The sequence below is a fragment of the Talaromyces rugulosus genome, chromosome III (genome assembly GCF_013368755.1).
Source record: "Talaromyces rugulosus chromosome III, complete sequence".
Classification (NCBI taxonomy): domain Eukaryota; kingdom Fungi; phylum Ascomycota; class Eurotiomycetes; order Eurotiales; family Trichocomaceae; genus Talaromyces; species Talaromyces rugulosus.
The window spans coordinates 1,420,392-1,442,155 of NC_049563.1; the positions used below are offsets into that span (position 1 = coordinate 1,420,392).

At 46.6% G+C, this 21,764-nt stretch overlaps 7 protein-coding genes across 7 annotated transcripts; 5 read left to right on the forward strand and 2 right to left on the reverse strand.

The window, feature by feature from the left end:
• Window positions 1-758: 758 nt before the first annotated feature.
• Window positions 759-2,192, forward strand: TRUGW13939_05349 (uncharacterized protein; the record flags this gene model as incomplete). The annotated part of the gene is made up of 1 exon (XM_035488513.1): window positions 759-2,192. One exon carries the CDS (start codon window positions 759-761, stop codon window positions 2,190-2,192), a length of 1,434 nt encoding a protein of 477 aa, XP_035344406.1.
• Window positions 2,193-2,883: 691 nt separating this feature from the next.
• TRUGW13939_05350 (uncharacterized protein) lies at window positions 2,884-4,464 on the reverse strand (the record flags this gene model as incomplete). The annotated part of the gene is made up of 10 exons (XM_035488514.1): window positions 2,884-3,475; window positions 3,546-3,576; window positions 3,651-3,676; window positions 3,729-3,753; window positions 3,805-3,937; window positions 4,006-4,050; window positions 4,119-4,125; window positions 4,206-4,259; window positions 4,334-4,368; window positions 4,423-4,464. 10 exons carry the CDS (start codon window positions 4,462-4,464, stop codon window positions 2,884-2,886), a joined length of 990 nt encoding a protein of 329 aa, XP_035344407.1.
• Window positions 4,465-5,279: 815 nt separating this feature from the next.
• Window positions 5,280-9,450, forward strand: TRUGW13939_05351 (uncharacterized protein; the record flags this gene model as incomplete). The annotated part of the gene is made up of 10 exons (XM_035488515.1): window positions 5,280-5,508; window positions 5,618-6,468; window positions 6,528-6,635; window positions 6,699-6,865; window positions 6,923-7,082; window positions 7,136-7,176; window positions 8,215-8,309; window positions 8,375-8,483; window positions 8,547-8,916; window positions 8,983-9,450. The coding sequence occupies 10 exons, from the start codon at window positions 5,280-5,282 to the stop codon at window positions 9,448-9,450; spliced, it is 2,598 nt and encodes an 865-aa protein (XP_035344408.1).
• A 30-nt stretch (window positions 9,451-9,480) lies between these two features.
• Window positions 9,481-10,606, reverse strand: TRUGW13939_05352 (uncharacterized protein; the record flags this gene model as incomplete). The annotated part of the gene is made up of 2 exons (XM_035488516.1): window positions 9,481-10,179; window positions 10,247-10,606. 2 exons carry the CDS (start codon window positions 10,604-10,606, stop codon window positions 9,481-9,483), a joined length of 1,059 nt encoding a protein of 352 aa, XP_035344409.1.
• Window positions 10,607-12,142: 1,536 nt separating this feature from the next.
• Window positions 12,143-13,017, forward strand: TRUGW13939_05353 (uncharacterized protein; the record flags this gene model as incomplete). Its single annotated transcript, XM_035488517.1, has 3 exons — window positions 12,143-12,245; window positions 12,303-12,873; window positions 12,933-13,017. The coding sequence occupies 3 exons, from the start codon at window positions 12,143-12,145 to the stop codon at window positions 13,015-13,017; spliced, it is 759 nt and encodes a 252-aa protein (XP_035344410.1).
• An 854-nt stretch (window positions 13,018-13,871) lies between these two features.
• TRUGW13939_05354 (uncharacterized protein) lies at window positions 13,872-17,181 on the forward strand (the record flags this gene model as incomplete). Its single annotated transcript, XM_035488518.1, has 6 exons — window positions 13,872-13,977; window positions 14,038-14,486; window positions 14,543-14,638; window positions 14,697-14,919; window positions 14,980-15,084; window positions 15,152-17,181. 6 exons carry the CDS (start codon window positions 13,872-13,874, stop codon window positions 17,179-17,181), a joined length of 3,009 nt encoding a protein of 1,002 aa, XP_035344411.1.
• Window positions 17,182-18,382: 1,201 nt separating this feature from the next.
• On the forward strand, window positions 18,383-20,760 carry TRUGW13939_05355 (uncharacterized protein; the record flags this gene model as incomplete). The annotated part of the gene is made up of 7 exons (XM_035488519.1): window positions 18,383-18,605; window positions 18,668-18,793; window positions 18,853-19,096; window positions 19,159-19,621; window positions 19,679-19,750; window positions 19,810-20,179; window positions 20,231-20,760. 7 exons carry the CDS (start codon window positions 18,383-18,385, stop codon window positions 20,758-20,760), a joined length of 2,028 nt encoding a protein of 675 aa, XP_035344412.1.
• Between the last annotated feature and the right edge of the window lie 1,004 nt (window positions 20,761-21,764).

The following is a 21,764-nucleotide window of genomic DNA, read 5'->3' on the forward strand; positions in this document are numbered from 1 at the left end:
CTTCTCGCGTTGAACATGACAGGGGAGGTATATTAGATGCATCTTTAGGGTTAGGGTAGTTGAACTTGAATACATGGGACTAAATGACTAGCTGATTGTATACTGTACTGGAGCTGCAAGACCCGGAAGGGAAGCCTATAAAAATGAGTGCAAAAAGGTCTCACATACATGTGTATATCAATTGATGCAATGCCCTTTGAGTGAAGGAATATTTGAAGCATTGGTTGTATCCCAATAAAGGCTTCTAGATAGATGCAAATGACATAAAATCTCAAATATCCTTGTATCATGACGCAGATAGACTCTTCAAATTCTAGCGTCAAAATGTCCAGAATCATTCTTCAGACTTCAGCGAAAAGGAATATATATAGTTGTTTTGCAATCCAGTCTCCTATGGTCGAACATACATATATAATGACTCACAGTGTCAAGGCGGTATCGGAGCCCTCCCCACCAGGGCCGGCGCGACTCTTGCCTAATCCGGTAAACCCGCTTTTTTTTCTACATCCAAAGCGCAGCTTATCATCAGAACATTGAGATACTATTCCAAATGTTGTAAACCTAGGACAATCCACTCGATTATTAATATTGAGGTTGGCCGATGGTAACCGCCTGTACTGGTATTTTTTTTCTTCTGTTTTCTTTCGCACATGACTGCGGCGGTGGCATATAAAACATCTCCGAATTCCATGATCCGACAACACAAAACCATTGATGTCTTCTTCTAGCAAGAAAGTTGTGAACAGCATACATACACAATGAATGGTATTCAGAACCAAGAGCCAAATCCCATTGCGGATGCCATCAAGCAAATAACAGATCATTACCTCCGCGAAGCCAGCGACCCCGAGAATCAGCCAATATGCAAAGTGGCCGATACGGAGACTGCCAGTATTCTGACCGAGAAATATGCGCTTCCCGATGATACCCCTCATGAAATCGAGGATGTATTAAAGGAAGCCATTGAAGTCAACGACTACCGAATCCGTAACGGTCACCCGCGTTTCTTTGGATTCATACCGTCCCCGATATTGCCTGTCGCCTGGCTTGGGGATGTGGTGTCTTCAGTATTCAATGTCCACGCTGGATCACGCATGCAGAGCTCTGGCGCGAGTGCAATTGAGAAGAGTCTAATCCATTGGATGGCGACAGCGGCAGGCTTGCCTGCAGAGACCGCCGGCGGTATCTCTGTATCCGGAGGGTCGATGGCGAACCTGACGGCCATGATCCTAGCCCGCGACAACAAACTGCCTCTGGATAAGATGCAGGTTGGTGTTGCGTACGTCTCCGATCAGACTCATTCCTCTGTTGCCAAAGGCTTGCGCGTTCTCGGTTTCCGTGCCGACCAAGTGCGCAAAGTGCCCAGTAATGATAAGTTCCAGCTAGACATTCAAGCGCTGGAAGATGCAATTAAGACTGATCGCGATAGCGGCTTGTACCCCTTTATGATTATTGCCACCAGTGGAACAACAAACACTGGAGCAATTGACCCCATAGACGCAATTACAGAAATTGCTCGGCGCGAGGACCTCTGGGTCCATGTCGACGGTGCTTATGGGGCTTCGGCAATCCTGTCCAAGACTCGCCGCAAGTTGTTCAATGGTCTTGGCAAAGTAGACAGTATTTCATGGGATGCCCATAAATGGCTATTCCAGACTTATACGTGCAGTTTTGTGCTTGTCCGAGACAAATCCTTACTCAGCAAGAGTTTCCACACAAGTGCCGAGTATGTCCAGGACGCCACGGACATGGACTACATACCAAACTACTGGAATTTCGGAATAGAACTGACACGACCTGCGCGAGCAACAAAGTTCTGGTTCACCCTTCGTGTTCTCGGCCTCGACAAGATTAGTTCAATGCTCGACCATGGGATAGACCTTGCCGAGTACGCGGAACAACAGGTGCGGAAATTGCCTCAATGGCAGATCACCAGCCCGGCCAGCCTGGCCATCGTTACCTTTCGACACGTACCGGAAGGTAAAACAGATGCTCAATTGGATGAATTGAATACGAAAATATCACAGCAGCTACTGGCTGAGAATGTGGCGGGTGCGTTGACAACAAGAGTTCATGGTAGGGTGGTCTTGCGCATGTGCTCGATTCATCCGGAACTAAGCAGGGATAGCATGAAAGACATTGTGGCGCGCATGCATGACATTGGCCAAGAGTTAGCGTCCTGCATGCCATAAATGTTCCAACCTCCGAGGTTGTTCTCGGTTGGTTTATAGACATGTCCATGGATTGGATAGATTGATAGATTTTACATAGCAATAACTTATGCAGTTTACATACGAATCTTACCGGCGAGTCAGCTATTAAGACAAAGAAACAGTATGCTCCAATCAGAGGAGCCAACAAGACCCCACGTTGAGATGAACAAAGAAAGTTGTTAGATCAAAAGTCAATCTAGACCCGAACCGTGGTTGTTCGTATTATTATGCCCCAATAAGTGCGGGGGTCCCATGCACGAGGTCAGCACCGTTAGCTATACTTTTCCTGTTTCAGGTCGTGGCTCGTTTCTCCATAAAAACTAAGTTTCTCGCTTCCGCATGACTGCGTTTGCATTATTAGCATGCCATACAGCATACACATGTAGCTATAGCAGCTTTGCATTTGTTGTTGTAGACGCAGAAACAAGGGATATCATTAAGATGCTTTCCTATGTCGGATTCTTGCAGTCTTTTCTATCAAATGAGGGTGTCGACTGCATGATTTCCCCGTCTCGACTACGTAGTTAGTTACCGCGGATATTATAACATTTTTTTTGTATTTAAACCGAACACTCTAGCCGTGTTTAATTGAAACTCCTCTTGATATTGTGAAACTGCAAAATCATGAACCCCCAAATGATAGATTATAGACAAACCAATGACCACAAAATCAAGTACTGGGTTTCCTCCCGTATATTACATATAACTTGGAGTATTGGTGGATACTCCTGTCCCTTAGCTCTGACACAACGCGTGCCAACAGAACGTCAATCTCCTCTTTGGACCAGCCCAATACCCGACTCAGCAATGCGTTTGTGTAACCCGGCGCAGCTGATTCCTGCTCGACCTGCATATACCGACCAATTTCCTTCTGTTTGGCATCCTTGGGCCACGGGTTCATTGGCACCTTGATTATGCGTAGCGTGACATCGTCAAACCCGGCAGCGGTCATCTTATCGGGCCATTCGTCCATGTTGGTCATGAGCTTTCCAAATTTTTCACTGGCTTCTTTCAGTAAACCCGTCCATTGAGTTGTGTAAGGTGCTTTTTCAAGCGTGCCGTCGTCGGAGAAGATCTCGATACGGAAAGATTGCATTTCAAAGTAGCCGCCGGGAGCAAGGTTTTTATAGGCCTGCGCGAAGAGAGCGTCAAAGTCCTTGACGGAGCCTGCCAGCTCTCGGCCATGGATGTAGTCGAATGGTCGGCTGAACGGCCATTCCGCTTCGAAGTCGTCGATTTCAAACGTGACGTTTGGTGGCGTCCTATATCAATATAAAGTCAAAAACATGTTCTTTTTTTTGTTAGTATATCTGACGCGACTGAGATACGAACCATTGGGGTTGAATGGGACTGAGGTCGTTTCCTTTATACACACACCGAGTTAGCACTGCTGAGGTCCAACAACCAGTTTCCAGATAATCACAATGGCTTGCTTACCTATTACTTCGCTTTCTGGAAATTGACTTAATGATACGGTCAGCCTAATTTTAATAGCAACTGCAGCAAGAAGCGTACTCTGCAAAATCGATCGCCCAAATCCCTACAGTTTGGTTAGCACAGAATTCGTAGCTAGCGGAAATAATGAACGGACCTGTTCCGGTGCCCAAATCCAGTACTCGTCGCGGATCCTTCGTAATAGGCGCACAATTCAATTCTCCCTTTAGCAATAGTCGATAGACATGATGCAGGAGGTCCATGCGGTCTTGCTCTTGGTCATCGTTGGGCTAGTAACACGTGTTAGTCTTTTTTCCGTCTTTTCAAATGTCCACTGTCAAGCGACGATTGTACGTACGATCAGGTATTCTCCTTCTCTATACGAGTGATATCGGCGCCCATTCTAATGGCAAAGAATATTAGCGGGGGAGTGAATTCCGACTGATTTTTTTTTTTTTAAATTCTTTTTACCTCATATCTAATTGGGCATTCTTTAGCATCGCATTCTTTTTGTCAATTCAAACCCAAGGGCCAAGGCGACTTCCGATAGTGACTTACTTATAATTCCAGATACTAGATGTAATAGACGTCTTGTAACTAAGCGAGTCTATGCTATGCGGCAGCGACAAATGTGGTCAGACCGTGTGTTATTAATATCGCGATGCTTCATCTCCTCGGAACCCTACTTGCTGCCACCAAATGCCGAGTCGGCATCCGAACTCTAGGAGGAAAGAATCAGCTCTATTTCTCGTCACCAAAGCATCATTCTACTCACATCTGCCTCAAGAGGCAAGTCTGTATATATGTGTTGCGCCATGAGGGGGTTATAGTTGCGGGTATATTAAACGTTGTAGGTGATAAGGACAACTTTTTTGACAGCCCACAGAACGGCACGCCACGCTTAAGTTCTTCAACAGTGGGAACAGCAAAGAAACAGAACGTGAAACCTCTGTTAAGTTAGCGCAAGCAACTGGCTGCGCGGGATGCACTGGGACGCTAAACTCAGTCGATTCAAGATTGTACGCGTTTCTCCACGCCACCAGTTAGTAGCCAGTATGATTGGGCCAGCAAAGCCCTCCTGGAGCTCCCCCCTCATCACTAGGCCTGCAAGCGATCCAATTTTTCGTGTTCGCTAAGTTCTCTCGCACCTTTTAGTGCAGCTTTAGGCCCAAACAGCGTCTTCTGCGGCCCGTCGGAGCCCGGGCCGCCCTGCGAATGCACCATGATACTTTTCTTCAGCGCTTTGACAGGCTTAGCCTCGTGGGTAACGTCTTTGACTAGCTCAGTCTTCAATTTGAATTTTGAAGTTCTTCACACTTGAAGAGTCAGGATCCGCTGATCCTAAACCGAATCCGAACAGTACTGAAAAACTACTGATGCCATCGTGGCCCCCTAGCCTGGTTGCTAGACCTTCCCTCGGGTCTTCGCGATGGACAATACCAGTAGTATCAGCTGCAGGCTGGCCCTAATAATGGGTGGGTGCGAGAGCGAAACTCTGTTAATGCCTCTGCCAGTAATAGTAATAATGATGACCGTAATAATGTGCTCGTGGCCTTAATTAGTCTCCCAGACTCCCGGGACGCCTCCAATTTTTCTACAAATCTTCCCCTTCTGATGGTCATACATTCACACATGTTCAAGATGCAACTCGCGTACTCGTGGGAACACGGGCTCTGCCTCGCCCTAGCATCATGGGTCCTCTATCTAATTGCGGGCGCCGTCTACAGGCTATACTTCCACCCCCTTGCTAGGTTCCCAGGGCCAAAGATTGCCGCGGTGACGGGCTGGTATGAGACCTACCATGATCTGATTCGTCGAGGCATGTTTGTGTGGGAGCTGGAGAAGATGCATGAAAAATACGGTGCGTAACAATAATCTATGTCCTGCATATGATCTATCACATTCTTTGCATTTTCACATCCCGGCCCTTGTCGGTTTGCCGACTCCACGCTGATAAACCCGCATCGCAGGCCCGATTATCCGGATAAACCCAAATGAATTACACATCAAAGACTCGGATTTCTACGATGAGCTGTATGCGCCGGCCGCCAAAAAACGAGACAAGTATAAAGATTTTGTGATCCTGTCTGGCACCCCAAATGCCTCGTTTGCGACGGTTGCGCACAACCATCACCGTCTGCGCCGCAGCGCGCTCAATCCCTTTTTCTCGAAGATGGTCATTAGTCGCATAGAGCCTCTGATTTTAGAGAAAGTTGAACGGCTTGCGACCCGATTCACCGAAGCTGCGCAGGCGGAAGACAAACCGGTACTGCGGTTGGATGCTGCATTTATGGCGCTGACCATGGATATCATCTGCCACTATGCATATGGCGAGAGTTACAACTACCTCGGCGACGATGATTTCAGGGCGCGCTGGCGAGAGGCGATGATCTCGGCATTGGAGAATGGCATTTTGCTGCGCAATTTCCCCTGGCTGCTGCCAGTGTTGCAAAGCATTCCTTATTCTGTCCTCCAGGTCATTAACCCCAATGGCGCCGCGCTCATGGAATGGGCGGGGCTAGTCAAGCTCAAAATTGAAGTCATGATGAAAGAGCATGCGCAAGGAAACAAAGCCAGTGGCACCATCTTCCACACAGTGCTCGACAGCGATTTACCGCCGGAAGAGAAATCGGCTGCTCGTTTGCTTGAAGAGGGCCAGTCGGTCGTCGGAGCTGGCAGCGAGACCACAGCAAACACCCTTACGATCATCATGTTTTACTTGCTCCGAGATAAGAATTTGTTGCAAAAGCTTCGTGCAGAGCTGGCATCTGCGTCTATCGAGTCACCCATGCTGCAATTCCTCGAGAAACTTCCATATCTGGTAAATTTCAAATTTTTGTTAACTATAATCTTCTACGATCTAACAATCTTCTCTCTCAGACTGCTGTTATCAACGAAGGCCTGCGTTTGAATGTTGGTGTGATGAGTCGATCGCCTCGTATCGCCCATGAGACTATTCACTACCAGGGTTGGGCAATCCCTGCAGGCGTATGTTTTTCTCTCCCGTTACTATTAAGATACCAGATCTCGTAGCTGACAAAGAGATGACAGACACCCGTCAGCGAATCCAGCTACTTTGTACAACAGGACCCAACGATATTCCCTAACCCCGAAGAGTTCGTTCCCGAGCGATGGATTGAAGCCCAAGAAAAGGGCTTCCGCCTTGACCGGTACTTGGTCTGTTTCTCCAAGGGAAGTCGGGCATGTATAGGCATCAAGTAAGTTTTTAATGTTCTTTTGGGAGAAAGATCAAGTTTTCTAACATCAATGGGTAGCCTCGCTTACGCAGAATTATACCTCACGTTGGCCAAGATTATCCCCCGGTTCGAAATGGAGCTCTTTGAGACCGATGTCAGCGATATCAAGCCTGAGCGTGACTTTTTCGTACCAGTGCCCAGGCTGGATTCCAAGGGTATTCGTGCCAAAGTCACGGCAGTTTTATAATGTTAATTTAATACACATCACTTGTATACTGGATCTGTTTGTAGTTCAACATTCCAGTTTCCAGCATATTGTTTTATATTATAATGTATACTTCATACCAGAATAATATCAACAATACCGGTTTGGGGGGGAATCTGCAACGTTGCCGCAACGTTGCACGGTTTTACAACTCTGCAAGAAATCTACACATACCTTACCATTGCAAAAGTCAATACATATCCAATTTCTTAAGCATGGTGACTTTCTGCGATGTATCGGCCATATGATGACGTTGCAAAGTGTGAAACGGTTGCACAGCGCTTGCAAGTTGAAACCCACTTACAAGTTACAAAAATCCGATACATTGCAAGAAATCGATACATCTATATTTCTTGATACGTTGCAAATTGAATTGCAATTTATATAGAAATCGCTTATATTTTTAGTATTCTAATTACAAATTAAATAACTGCAGCGAGACCTGCAGGCCTACATATGTACACACTCTGATTGAACACCCGAGAAGCCTGCAAACTGGTTAGTAAAACCATATAGAGAGATTAACAATGTATCCAGAAAGCTTGCAGAGTGGCCTGCAGGCCAACATGCACCAATTTAACACCTGAGAACATTCGAAGCACTTACATCATTGATAGATAGAAGAAAGGTTTAAATATATCTAAAGATAATATTGATATATATATTTGCAAGGGTCAACTCCTTGGAGTAAATAAATCAACACATACCAGTTGACACATCTACATGTATTTGATTTATTTATTTTCTGGGTCTATCAATTCAAAAAATCACATGCAGTTTTCATTGGTTCCCTATGTAAATTATAAGTTCAATGTTGCTGAAAGGCATCCCCGTTCCCCCAAAACCGGTATTGAATATCTACTGAAAAATACATATGGCATAATTCTGCAGAATATCTGGACGATATTTTTCTGGATAAACTCGTTGGGCTACTGCCTCGGCAAGGCCGGCGATTCCGGCGCACTAAGAATAGCCTCATCGAATAGTCTAGATTAGAGCCTAGTGTTTCTTATCTTCGCCACCCCGAGTGGCTTTTTCTTTCCCTTATAGTTGTGTCCTCAGCCATCGCCCAGAGAAAATTCGTGTTGATTCCTTAAATTTGAAGTTGTCGTCGGTACTGGGATTTTTTCCCAGCAGGCATAATGATCCGCCCTCGTACCGTATTACGGTTAATTCTCTATGGTGCTCTGAACTGGCTGGGTAAATTTTCTTTGAACGCCAATAAAATATATTGAATTTGGAAGCTAACTTCGATTGATACAAAGTATTGGCCGCCTTATATGCAGGCCTACCCTCCTTTTCACGAGCTGATAATGGCACCAACTACGCCACCAAGGTATTGCAGTCTGGCGGAAAATTGACACGAGTTTACGGGTGAGAAAAATTGGCTGTTACTTTGTTTGTTAAAAAAAAACCTTTTTTAATTCTTGCGATTAGGACGGATGACTATTTCAACGAAAACCACGCTGCGGACTTTCCGGGGAATAACGAGCAACGAATTAGTCTCGCGTTATCTTTTCAAATCGATGCCGACTCCAACAAGCTCATTATTTCCGATATGGGAGAAGTCTCCCTCAGAAAGCCGGAAGAATGGAATCCAGCAAATAAAGACGACGATGATTTCTTTCTTCTGGATAGCCCGCTCGTAGTTTCGGCTCCCGCTGGCGACGACGACGGTGTCAATCTACCCTGGTTCGACACGGCGGACGCGGTGCTGATGTTTCATTTTGTGCATCGTGACTACGCCTCAGTGAGATTGCGCGTAGTGTGGAGAGAAAATGGACAGAAAGTTGAAGTTTGGCCTGATGTGGGTGTTTGGGTAGATTTCTTTTGCTCTTTTTTCCCATCATCAACTAACGTTCAATCCGTATAGACAAGTCGATCATTGGCACATGACAATATTCCTCTCATTTCATTGACCTTGAATAGTGATGAGAATAGTCCAGCGAAGAGAATCGCAGCAGCCAGCGTTCCTCCACCTCCGTTATCTCTCTCGCCTAGTGTGACCTACCACATCAGACTCATTCTTCTCGCGGTCCTAGCTCCGCTCACAATTCTCATTATGGGAATATTTTTCGTTATTAGCTCGGCCATTTCCATTACCCTAAGCTTCCTTTCTCATTTTCTCTGGGTGGCTGTGTTTGTGCTCGTCGCTCGCTGGCTTTACAAAGGCAGACCACCAGTAGGCGAATATGTGCAAAAGGTGACGGACGATGGAAAAGCCGTGATAGAGAGAGTAGGGCAGTCCCTGAGCGGATGGGTTTCAAGTAGTAGGAAAGACGAGGAGCATATAGTCGTCCAAGATAGCAACTTGGGCCTCGAAAGAGAAAGAAAGGTGTAAAATAGAATGAAACCTTAGAAAATTTCCAGTTTAATCCCCCACTAACAACGTCGATTTCTTGTTACTCAGAGATATTGTCTGTAGTGCCTTCCACGTCAGCCCCTTTAGAGGTTTTTCTGCCCACCATTGCTGCAGGATGTGCACGGCACAGTCTCTCTGCGAGTTGCTAGGACTGCGTTGAGCAACAATTTGCAGCGGAGTTATTATTCTTAGATATGCACATCCGATATCAAATGTAGATAGGTATGTTGCAGCAGATATAATGGAAGCCGATGCCTGCATGATCATTTCTCTGTAGTCTCCTTTGCCCATGGGAGAAGTTTGGCGATCAAGAAGCAGTAGAAGAGTCAATCTAGCAAGACTGTGAATTGCGACACTGTTTGCCCGATGCGCGTTGGTGTATGTATAAACGCACCCAGAAGAAAACTGGCCTGTTTCTGAGTTGTCCCCTGATCGAGGGATTTCCCAGTGTGATATTTGGCTCCATATCTCATCTAGCTCGACCATCAAACAGGATAACCTTATAATACATTGGTCATCAAGCGTTGACTTAGTTGGGTCTATCAAACCTGCAGGTCTATCTTCCATCCATGAAACGTTATTCATCATCACCAGCAGGCAGTCATTGATTCTATCCAAGGGGGATTTGGTGGTGTACATGAATGGGACTGTTAGCCATTTCTCTTCGGCGAGACAAGTGGATTTTCCCGTCATGAGTGAAACAGTAACCTAACATAGTTAGCAGTGTGAATATAAATTGAAGTAAAAAACCCCCAAAGGGAAAAGGTAGGCATACTGCGTGACCTCTAACAGCAAGAAACAAATCATGAAACTCCGGGGTCGCAAATGTTTCTGGCCCTTTTGCTTCAAGCAGTATAATTGCCCCGAGAATATGTTGCTCAAATCCGCTATCCAGAGTGGGATTTATAGCTTCGAAAAAAGACATCAACAATGCCGCGGGTACGAGCAAATGCATCTCATTGTCCGGTATACTACCGGCTGATTTCAAGGTCTTTTGCACATAGCCCAACCCTCTATCATACCATCTGAGGGCCTCTTTGAACACACTCTGCTGCTGAGACTGGGTTGCGAGGAGTAATAAAGCAGGCGCTAGTAATGGCGCACGCATGCGAGATAGCGTTGCGGACTGTGCCATGGCTGGAAGTTGGAGTAACCATGATTTCTTTCCACGAATGTCTCGTGCAGATTGAGAGTAGTAGTAGACTAGGTTGGAAACGAGTTGAATGTCATATGCAGGGACGCTGTGTAGTTCGTTGTTTATTGAGAGTCTGGCATGTCCTTTTAATTATGTTACATGGCAGGCACTAAAATAGGGGCTTACTAACGATAGATATTCCTCCTTTGACTGGGGAAATTTTGTCGGAGTTATATCTAACTGGCTTTTCTGTTTTGAGGCCACCACCTTTTGCGGACTAACTTTGTGTTTGATTTCTCTGGGTCGATTGGCAGCATTTTTCCGTACTGTGTCAGCATCCAAATTCACGAAAAACCGGCCAGTCAATGGACCAGAGCATGTCTTTTTTGTAGCTAGGCATTGTCCGCATTGAGGATAGTTCTCATCGCACTAAAACAAGGCCGAGAATTAAGCATATACGCGGCCGACATACAATAGGAAAATAAGGACATAATGTACCTTTTTCTTCTGGCGTCGACAGTTCGCACAAGCCCTGCTCCGAGGACCGCATCTGACCATTTTTGTTCCGAGCGGGGTTATAAAGAAGGACCGAGTGTGATAAAGGTGTGATTAGATTCGTCCGCTGGATGGAGGATCAAGTGCTCATCACCATGCAAGTCACCGAATAGTGGGATGAAACAGAGGGGTTGCGATGAAGATTGCGTGGGCCAAATCCTATCGCCTATCGCCGAAGCAGCACGCTTACCCAGATTAGGAGATTATTGCGGGGTGGGCCTTATGAAGAAGATAGCAAACATAAAGTGGCAGTTTATATCTCTATACTGAGCATGATAAGAGATATTGAATTAATAGGACCCTGAGTGGGTTTATTTTATGACCGCTGGCGAAAAAAAAAAAAAGATCCGCTGCGGTAATATCCTGAAAACGTGGTGGAAATAATTGGATGAGGAATGACTCTTGAAAGTCAGTTGATTTATATGAATAAAATAGGAGCGGCATCCATTGATTATTTAATGCTGATTTACTTTTTTAAATACTATACGTAAACATCAATTGATATTTATTCTTTCTCAAAATATAATTCTGTACGCTCCAGGTGGATCTCGTTCTGTTATCTATTTCGTGCTGAGAAGGTCATTATCTAGTTGGCTAGAGATAGATATGCACGTGTCGCTAGAGACAGCTATGCCGTTGAAAAAAAAAACTAGCATATGCATGAAATCGCTTGATTTCAACATCAATTGTTGTACTACTGTGTTGGTTTTCCAGATCTTGCCTAATCGGGAAGCTTTTGCGGTGTGGGTCTAGTCTCATCGTGTAAGCAAAACAACATTAACTCAAGACACATCCTATTAGTTAAACAACGAATTTCTGCTATTTTTTTATTTTTTAAACGGACATAGTGGAGATAGATATAAGTCCGATTTCCCTTCAATTATAAATAGTGAAGTGATCGCAATCGATTTATTGTTCAAATCAAACTACACTCTTACAACTTCAAAACTTCAAATACCGTCATAATTTATCATCTTCAAAATGTCTGAACATTCAAAGTCCTGCTGTGAGACACCTGTCCCTGGGACAGTAGCAGCCTACCAAGAGAAAGGAGAGTGGATTGAGATTGATGGTAGAAAGACATGTACATTCTGTAACCAAGACCTGCATATGCACTGCCAGCTAATCGGATAAAATTCAGATATCAGCGGCAGCAAAACTGCAACTCGTGCAGTGCTCTACGTCTTCGATATTTTTGGCTTTTCCCCACAAACACTCCGCGGCGCCGACATTCTTGCCGACCGTCTCTCTGCATCCAGCCCAGCTCTGGTCATTGTACCTGACTGGTTCGATGGATTTGTAGCTCAAAAGGCATGGGTCCCCCCGGTAACACCGGAGCAACAGGAAAAACTGGGCGGTTTCATCCAGAATAAAGCTTCCCCGGGACTGGTGGTACCCCGCGTTCTGGAACTATCAAAATCACTCAACAAGACCTTTCCCACTGTTGAGAAACTGGGAATTTTCGGATTTTGCTGGGGTGGTAAACTGGCTTCGCTTGCTTGCCAGGATGATAAGGATAGCTTTGTGGTAGCTGTACAGACTTCGCCGGCAAGGATTGATCCAGAAGAGGCAAAGAAAGTGTCTGTGCCTATGGCGTTGTTATTGTCTGGCGACGAAGATGTAGAAGTGGCTAGCCAGTATGCAGCAAACTTGACTAAGGATACGCTGACAGAGAGGTTTGAGGGTCAGATCCATGGATTCATGAGCGCACGGTAAGCTTTCCCCGTCAGATGTCAAACTTCTAATTGGCCATGGCTTATGATTTTCTTAGTGGTGATCTCGAGGATGCAAAGGTAAAGGAAGCGTTTGAGCGGGGTTACGAGGTGGCCGGAGCATTTTTTGACAAGCATCTATAAAGGATAGCCTCCAGATGTCAAATAGAGAATTTATATGTATGGCAGACTACTAGATGAGGTATGGATCAACTATATCAATTGATGAAGTTTAAAGACACATTGAGTTTAAAATCCGGCTTGAAAAAAAGTTCAGAGGCTGTAATCGGAATATATAATGGTGACTCAATTTCATAGACGAATAATCAAGCGCAAACAATATTTCCCACTCGTATGGGATGTCTGTTTCAAAGAAACATGAAACATGCGACGTTTCGAGATGTTTCTTTGTTAGGATGTCGATATTGCGGCAGACTGTACCGATGAAACGTTATTTGTATATGGTGTCTTTGTTCCTAAGTAACAAACCAATTAAAGACCACACGTTTCAAAAATTGGGACGCAAACAGAAAAATATAGTGACCCTATCATCTCCAGCATAATTTTATAATAACTATCTTTTGGAGACATCAAATAGAAAAGTCGATTGACCAGTGATGCCAGCAACGAACAGCTACCAAGTATATCCGTAAGAATTCGGCCTCCAAAAACAATTGTGTATCCAACGAACTTGGGAATATTCAGCGAGGTCTTATGTTCAATTAAAATCACAAACTGTAAAAGTGACGTACATCGAAGGCCAGTCTCGACTGGCCTAGTCACTCAACTGTCACGGATGAGGTTAGTTAGAATTATCGAGGAGCATATTAATGTTTCCGAGCCGAACAGGGAAGGTTAAAACCGTTCCTTTGTGTTCAGTGGGCTGGAACACAAACCAATATGCCAATATGCCTCAGAACGAATATATGAACCTGACATCTACCAAACCACCATGGTACTAGTCAAAGGGACCCCTAGGGTATAAAGAGGTAAACAAAATGCATTATTTTTACTCTATTACGTTGGTCCTGATCGTCTCTGTCTTGCGCTGCACAGAGGCCTGGACCTTGGATTCCTCTTGTAGAAGCGATGGGAATAGAACGAGTAAGACCTTGCTAACGAGCCCTATTGAGCATTTTTACCAGATAACTGACAAGAAGCTAGACTACCAAGCGACTATTGAAAATGGCATGAGACAAGCATTCATATACAACGAAGCTGCCCTCGACGCACTCAACGCCATTGGAAGCCAAAATAACGTGAACGATTCAATCCATATAGCACAACACGATCTGTTCCAATACTTATTCCGCGTTGCCATGAAAGATGGCAAAATCGATGCATCCTACAGCAAATTTCAAAGAGTTCGATCTGCTTTTCAGGCCGTCAGAAGGTTTGATAAAACAGGTGACGGGCTTTCTTCCCCGCTGGCAGAAGAAGTACCTCAAGACGACGGCTTGATCGTATACTGTGACTGGGCTCGATTTGAAGAAGGGAAAAGCTGTTCCGGGAAAGAACACGCCGGTGTTGCATGTGATCGGGACTTGCAGCAAGATGTCGCGATGGGGCCCTTGTACAAGAGTTGTAAAACGGGACAAACAAGGGCGCCAATGGTAAGACATCAGGTTTTCTGATATATAGGATTTATCTAATGTACTCTCCCCACTAGACATTTACACACCACGAAGGCAAAACAAGGTATGCTCAGATCCAACTGTGCTCTGAGTATGTCAACAACGCAAACAAATATCCGTTGAAATTCTGGGTAAGTGCTCGGAACTACGTATATAAGGGTAGAACTCCCTAGCTAATTGTGCTTGAAGAAAGATATTTCCCTTCAGGCATTGCTAGCCAAGCCTAAAGCGGTAGTGTCAAATATTCTGAAGGGTGCTGAACCCATAGATGTTGCGGCAGCTGGTATCAGCCACACTCTGTTCCACGATATGATACATGCAATCGGACAGGGAGAAATCGGGGATGTTCATGTGCACGAGACTGGGGTAGACGGCCTCGACGAGGACGATCCTGAAAGATCAGCTAGCTACGGTAAGTTCTCATCGCATTATCCCAAACGAATGCCAAAAAGGGACTAACTAAGTACGGTAGGATGGGCTAATTGTCTCCGTTTTTCTCCGTATGGCCCAAACCGTGAGAAGATGGGCGAGGCTCATGCTTTAGAAAACGCGGATAACTACGCATACTTTGGGTTAGGTGAGTGACATTTTGCTAAGAACACTTGGTATCATCCAGTCGAAACTCGGAGCTGATTTACTGCTAGGGGCTTCGTTAATCAGCCCTACTGGTAGTGGTAAACCACAACGGATAAACCCAGATGGGTCACTGCAAGTGATACCAATCTCGAAGCAGCGTCGGGCAAATGTGCACAGAAGAGCACTGGCAATTTCAGCAGTACCCAGGGATGAAGGAAGTACGCCATCTAATACCACTGGACCGTTACCACCTGCTAGCCCCAGTACGAAGCCAGTCACTACAAAACCGGACACTACAGAGCCTACTAGCACAAAGCCTACAGATGTACCACCAGCAAGTCCCAGTACAAAGCTAGCCACTACAAAACCGGATACTACAGAGCCTACTAGTACAAAGCCTATAGACTTACCACCAGCAAGTCCCAGTACAAAGCCAGCCACTACAAAACCGGACACTACAGAGCCTACGAGCACAAAGCCTACAGAACCACCGGCAAGCCCCAGTACGAAGCCGGCCACTACGGCCACTACGGAGACTACCAATACAGAGCCTGCCAATACACAACCTGGAACAACACTTACCAGTACTAAACCGGGCAGTATAAAACCCACAGCCCCCCAACCGCCAGAAAGTCCAACCTCCAAAGCTGCTACTACACAACCTGCCAATACGCAACCTGCCAATACACAGCCAGCCAACACGCAGCCTGCTAATACAGAGCATGCCAATACACAACCTGTCAATACGTCACCTGGCACTACAACACTTACCACTACTAAGCCGGACAGTATAAAACCCACAGACCCCCCACCGCCAGAAAGTCCAACCTCCAAAGCTACTACTACAGAACCTGCAAATACGCAACCTCCCCATACAAAGCCCGCCACCACGGGACCTGTAGACTCGCCAACTGCAAGTCCTAGTACAAAACCGCCAACTACAAAGCCTGCCAATAAAGAACCTACCGGCACGACTCCTACAAGCTCGCCGTCTACAAGCCCTAGCTCCAAACCTGTCACTACAGAGCCTACCAGTACAAAGCCTACAGACTTACCACCGGCAAGCCCCGGTCCCAAACATACTAGTACGAAACCAATAGACTCGCCGCCTGCAAGCCCCAGTACAAAACTGGCTACTACAGAGCCTGTCACTACTAAACCTACAGGCTTACCGCCGACAAGTCCCATTGGTAAGGCTACCAGTACAAAACCTTTGGACTCTCCACCAGCAAGCCCTAGCTCTAAACCTGCCAGTACAGGACCTGTCACTAAACAGCCTACAAATACGGAACCTGTCACTACCAAACCGACCAGGACAAAACCTACTAACTCACCCCCTACAAGCCCCAGCTCCATGCCTGTCAGTCCCCATAATAGTAGCGTGGCCTCGCCTACTCCTCAAACTAGTGTGACTCCGTCCAGCACTGCCGAGGCCGTTATAACTCCCCGCTACGACTTCCAAGACGTGTATGGGGACTACAACTTCTTTGATGCCGCCCAGTCGGTCTTGTCGGCGCTCGAAGCAAATATGGTACCGCCAGTGACTGGGATAACACCGACGCCATCAGCGAAGTTCACTACGCCGATCTCCTCTCCAACGACGAAAACGCCAAAGAGAACGCCAATGCCAACGCCGACCACGACCACGACTACGACTACGACCAGTCACCCAAAACCGACACCATCAGCGCCCGGGCTGTGGTGTGCTCCCACAGGTGGTGCATCGGTCGGGGTTCCTGTAGAGTACGCACAAAACAACGTGACGGATTTCTGCAAGCTGGAGGAAAGTAGCATGTTCGGGCCCGCGAGATACAACCTTCCCGTGGTTGGATCGAACATTAGAAATTATGAGAACGAGTACGACTTGCCGGGTGTGACGATATATCTGAACATTTCCCTTGTTAGTGGAGAATTCAATATCACGAAGGATGTGTGCCACAACACGATGAATGAGATTCTGAACGATTGTGCGCCGTACCAAAAGCAAGACAAAGAGCAGCATCTGCTCAAGTTCGGTGGTGGTATTCCGGTCAAGGGGCCAAAGGGAACGGCGAGTTTTAACATTTCGCTAGAGGCAGCGGGCGGCACTAGCAATTAGGCCAACGGAATCTATTGAAAGACCGTCTGGATGGGTTTAATAATAATAACGAAACATTAATATTGACACCGAGTTGATTGGATGTGTTCGGAGGACTAGGGAGAGATGTTGTTGAATTTCTGTTTTCGGCATGTTGTTTACGAAGCCATATTGTTATTTTTTGTATTGCAAGGCAAGTCATACAGTGATTGCATATGAAACGCACGCACAGCATTCTTGCACGTAGTTGATAGGATAGGCTCGGGGTAAGCAATAACATTCCAAAACGAAGCTGACTATTGTTTGCGTCGAGAAACACAAGGTGATAGTGATAGTGATAGTACTAATAGCGATGAAAACAAGAAGTGTGCTTAAAGGTGGGTCTGTTGTGCATAATTCCATTGGACGATCTGGGCGGGTCTCCCAGGCCCAGGGATGCGGGTGAGTGGCTGGCCGCAGCAGCCAAACCTACTGCATGCGCCTCATGCACGGACAAGCGCCACAGCTGATTGGCGGGCAATGCGGACTATTGAAACAGTAGCACGCGTTGCTATACCGATGATTGCTTAATCCTGCCCCAGAAACAAGAAATTGGCTGCGGTGAAACGTTGCTGACGGCCAGCCGTGCGACGTGAAACTTATGACATAGGGCTCGACTCGGCCTGTGAGCTGGAGGATGCGGTAATGGCATGGGGAGCCTGACGCTATGTGTCAATGGCGTGGTTTCGCATAGTGGCGTCGAAAACAAACAAGACGCGAGCACTCGGTATGAAATATGGGATATGAAATATGCAAACATGAAAACATGCTTAAATTCATATATGATCGCACACGCACGCGGCGACAATACTCAGTACGAATAGAAATCGCACGTCCCGATCGAGACGGTCTCGGCCACGAGCGTGTCCCAAATAGGAAATTCGACGCACATCTTAGGGCCTGAGCGGGGCGATTGAGGCCCAGATAAGCCAATCACCGCGCGTCTGTGCCTCGTCGCCCCACCGGACAAGCTTTGGGCTAGCCGCATCAGGCACTAGCCAGGTCAGATTCTTGCTGGCGATCGCCTGCTCCGTTATACGCTCGCGGGCGCGCTGCCCACCGCCCTTGCTGGCATTAATTGGACCTTATCTCGCTGTTTTTTTCATCTTCACTTCATGTCAATATCGTCCTCCACCCCCACCACCACCATCTGCCCTCCCTCATATCGAATTGCATCTCCATCATGCGCTCTGCCATCCGAGCAGCAGCTGTTGTTGCTCTGGCGGCTCCTGTGGCGCACGCTTTGGCTCCGCGCTCGCAGATCACCAGCGATTCCTACGATTTTGTCGTCGTGGGCGGTGGTCAAGCCGGCCTCGTGCTCGGCCGTCGTCTGTCGGAGAATACCAACTATACCGTGCTTGTTCTGGAGGCCGGCACCAATGGCGACGAGTATCGCGAGCGAATAGGTGCGCATTGCCCTGCCCCCCCGGTCTGTCTGTTGTTGCTTTGCATCTAATCGCGTGATCAGATACTCCCGCATACAGCTACTACGACTCCCTCTGGACGACACCGCTCAATTGGGCTTTCAGCACTGTCCCGCAGCCCAATGCAGGAGATCGTGAGATTTTCTGGCCGCGTGGGAAGACACTCGGAGGTTTGTTTTTGCTGTTGAAATCGCTGATATTCAGACACATGCTGACTCGGACATGACAGGCAGTTCCGCCATCAACGGGCTGTACTTGACCCGCCCGGGCAAAGATGAGATCAATGCTTGGATGGACATGCTGGGCGACATGGACGGCGCCGATTACTGGGGGTGGGATTCCTTCTATTCCGCGCTGAAGAAAAGTGAGACCTTCACCCCGCCGAGTGATTCAATCGCCGCCGAGGCAAACATTACTTGGGACGCCTCCACCCATGGTACCGATGGCCCTATCCATGCCTCGTACCCGGGCTAGTATGTTTCAGCCCGATTTCCCGAGTCACTGCTATCATGAGACTAACCGTCGAATTTTCCAGTACCTTTTCTCAAGTGGGCCAATGGATAATGTCTCTGGGAACCGTGGGCATTGCCAGCTCCAGTGAGATGTACGGCGGCGCCAACTATGGCGCCGAACTCTCAACATCCACCATCAACCCCACCAACTGGACGCGCTCATACTCTCGAACCGGCTACCTGGATCCCCTGCCAGACAGTGGAAACTACGATGTCTTGACTGATGCCTATGTTACTCGCCTGGTTTTCAAAAATCCCTCGAGCAAAGGAAACTTGACAGCAAGCGCTGTCGAGTACACTTGCGACGGCGGCAAGACCAACCAGACTGTTCAGATCAACAAGGAAGTCATCCTTACAGCCGGCGCTGTCGGCAGTCCCGCGATTCTGCTCTACAGTGGCGTTGGGCCTAAGGATGTCCTGTTAGATGCCGGGGTTGACCTTGTTTCTGAACTTCCTGGCGTCGGCCAACACGTTCAAGATCATTTTGTAAGCTACTTGTCTATCGCGTGTCAACCAAGTCATATGGCTAATATCGTCTAACAGAGCGCAACTATGAAATGGACTACAAACGTTGAAACTTCGGGTTCCATCTACTACGATGACGGTGCTGACAAGGTTTGTCCTGTTCCTTGGTTTGATGAAAACCCAAATTAGCAATCTAACCCATCTCCTAGAACGACACCCTCTATCTTTCATACATTGACTCGGCTATTGCCTACGTCAACGCATCTGCCTTGTTTGGCGATGAAGTCGATTCTCTTCAGCAAAGCATCCTGTCCAACATCACCTCGTATTCTCCAAACACGACCTATGATGCTGGTGTGGTTGCTGGCTATGAGGCGATTTGCAACATTACTGCAAACACTATTCTGAACAGCACTGTCGGCCAGATTGAGATCTTGTATATGAACAGCGATGCCAATGGCGACGTTGGCATCACTGCTGCGCTTCAACACCCGTACAGCCACGGCCGTATCTATATCAACTCCTCGAACCCGCTCGACTACCCGGTCATTGACCCGAACTATCTCGCTCACCCGGCTGGTATGTTTCTCCAACCCCCAAAAAAATTTCCATTCTAACGTCTAGAAATAGATCTCGATATTCTACTCAAAGGAATCAAACTCGTTCGTCGGATCGGTGAAAGTTCCCCATTAAAGAGCACCCTCATCAAAGAGACAACGCCCGGTTCCGACGTGAAAACCGATGACGACTGGCTCGACTGGCTGCGTCAGTCAGCCAGCACCGAATTCCACCCCTCGTCGTCTTGCGCCATGCTGCCGCAGGACCAGGGTGGCGTTGTTGACGCCAATCTGCGCGTGTATGGTCTGGCCAATGTCCGCGTGGCCGATGCTAGTGTGGCCCCGTTCGCCTTGGCTACGCATTTGATGTCTTCGACTTATGCAATCGCCGAGCAAGCCAGTGACATTATTCTGAAAACGTACAATACTACCAGCCCTTCGCCCACGGTTCCGCATTTGAGTACATCCTCTACCGCGGTACCGGATCATACTCCTAGCCCGACCAGTACCAGAGCCAGTGCCGCTTCTGATTCCCGTCAAAGCCCTGCTGCGTTGTGGTACCTTGGTGCTTCTCTGGCCGTCGTCTTCAGTCTGCTCTTCTGAGTGACATGACATGTCCTCGTTCTTTTCGATGTCGTATATTTTTTTCTTTTTTACATTTCAACATTTTTAATCAATGATCGAATATGGAGGGTAGATACCACGGTCGCATGGAGTTTTAATCAGCAAAATTTCTATTATCACAGGGGGGAGGATTACTACTGTGATGTTCATATTCTGTTTTCTGTTTTTCCGTTTTTATTTCTTTTCTGTTATATGATTGTTGTGGATGGTGCAATATATGGGATATAACGACAGATTATGAACTGTATTTTTTTTTAAATATTTGCAAGGTATATGGATTGTGGAGGCATACTTCGGACTTAGATAGATAGTCATCTCAATATACATAGATAGTTCGCCTGCTGTTGCAAAAACTATGAACGCTTTGCGCTGGAAGGTTACGGTTAGTTAACTCATGCCAAGTTAGGTAGCAGCTTTTGCTTTTATATGCTTTGCCACATGTGGAACATGGAAACATGCTCTATCGTTGCAATAGTTGCTCACCACCTATAATTGCAAGATGCGAATTTGATTATAGGTGGGCGTCGGAGTTAACCGACCGTATTTAACAGGATTTCTGACGCTATTACAATACCGTACAGAATCTATTTTACTGTCAGTATACCTTAATAGCTTCAATAGCAGAAAGGATTTGCTATGATTCTAGTCTTCTTCAAAAGGTCAAAATCTTTAGTCATTGTTCAGAAAACACGCAGAAGCCATGGTATTGCCTTGATAGCTCTTTAAGATATAATCAGTAATCGGTAATAAATAACTATAAAGACTTGATATATAAGAGGAACGAATATCTTTATCTCATCCTTCTGGTTCTGTATATCGTACGCACATATCATACACCTAAATCCGATCAATGATATGTAGTGATACCTAACCAATAGGCTTGTGAATCAGATATAGATTGCAGGTCATCCGACCTTCTCGTTCGTTAGTGATTAGGCATCGGACCCACTTTTGGCCCTGACAGCTAATCAGACCTCGCATAA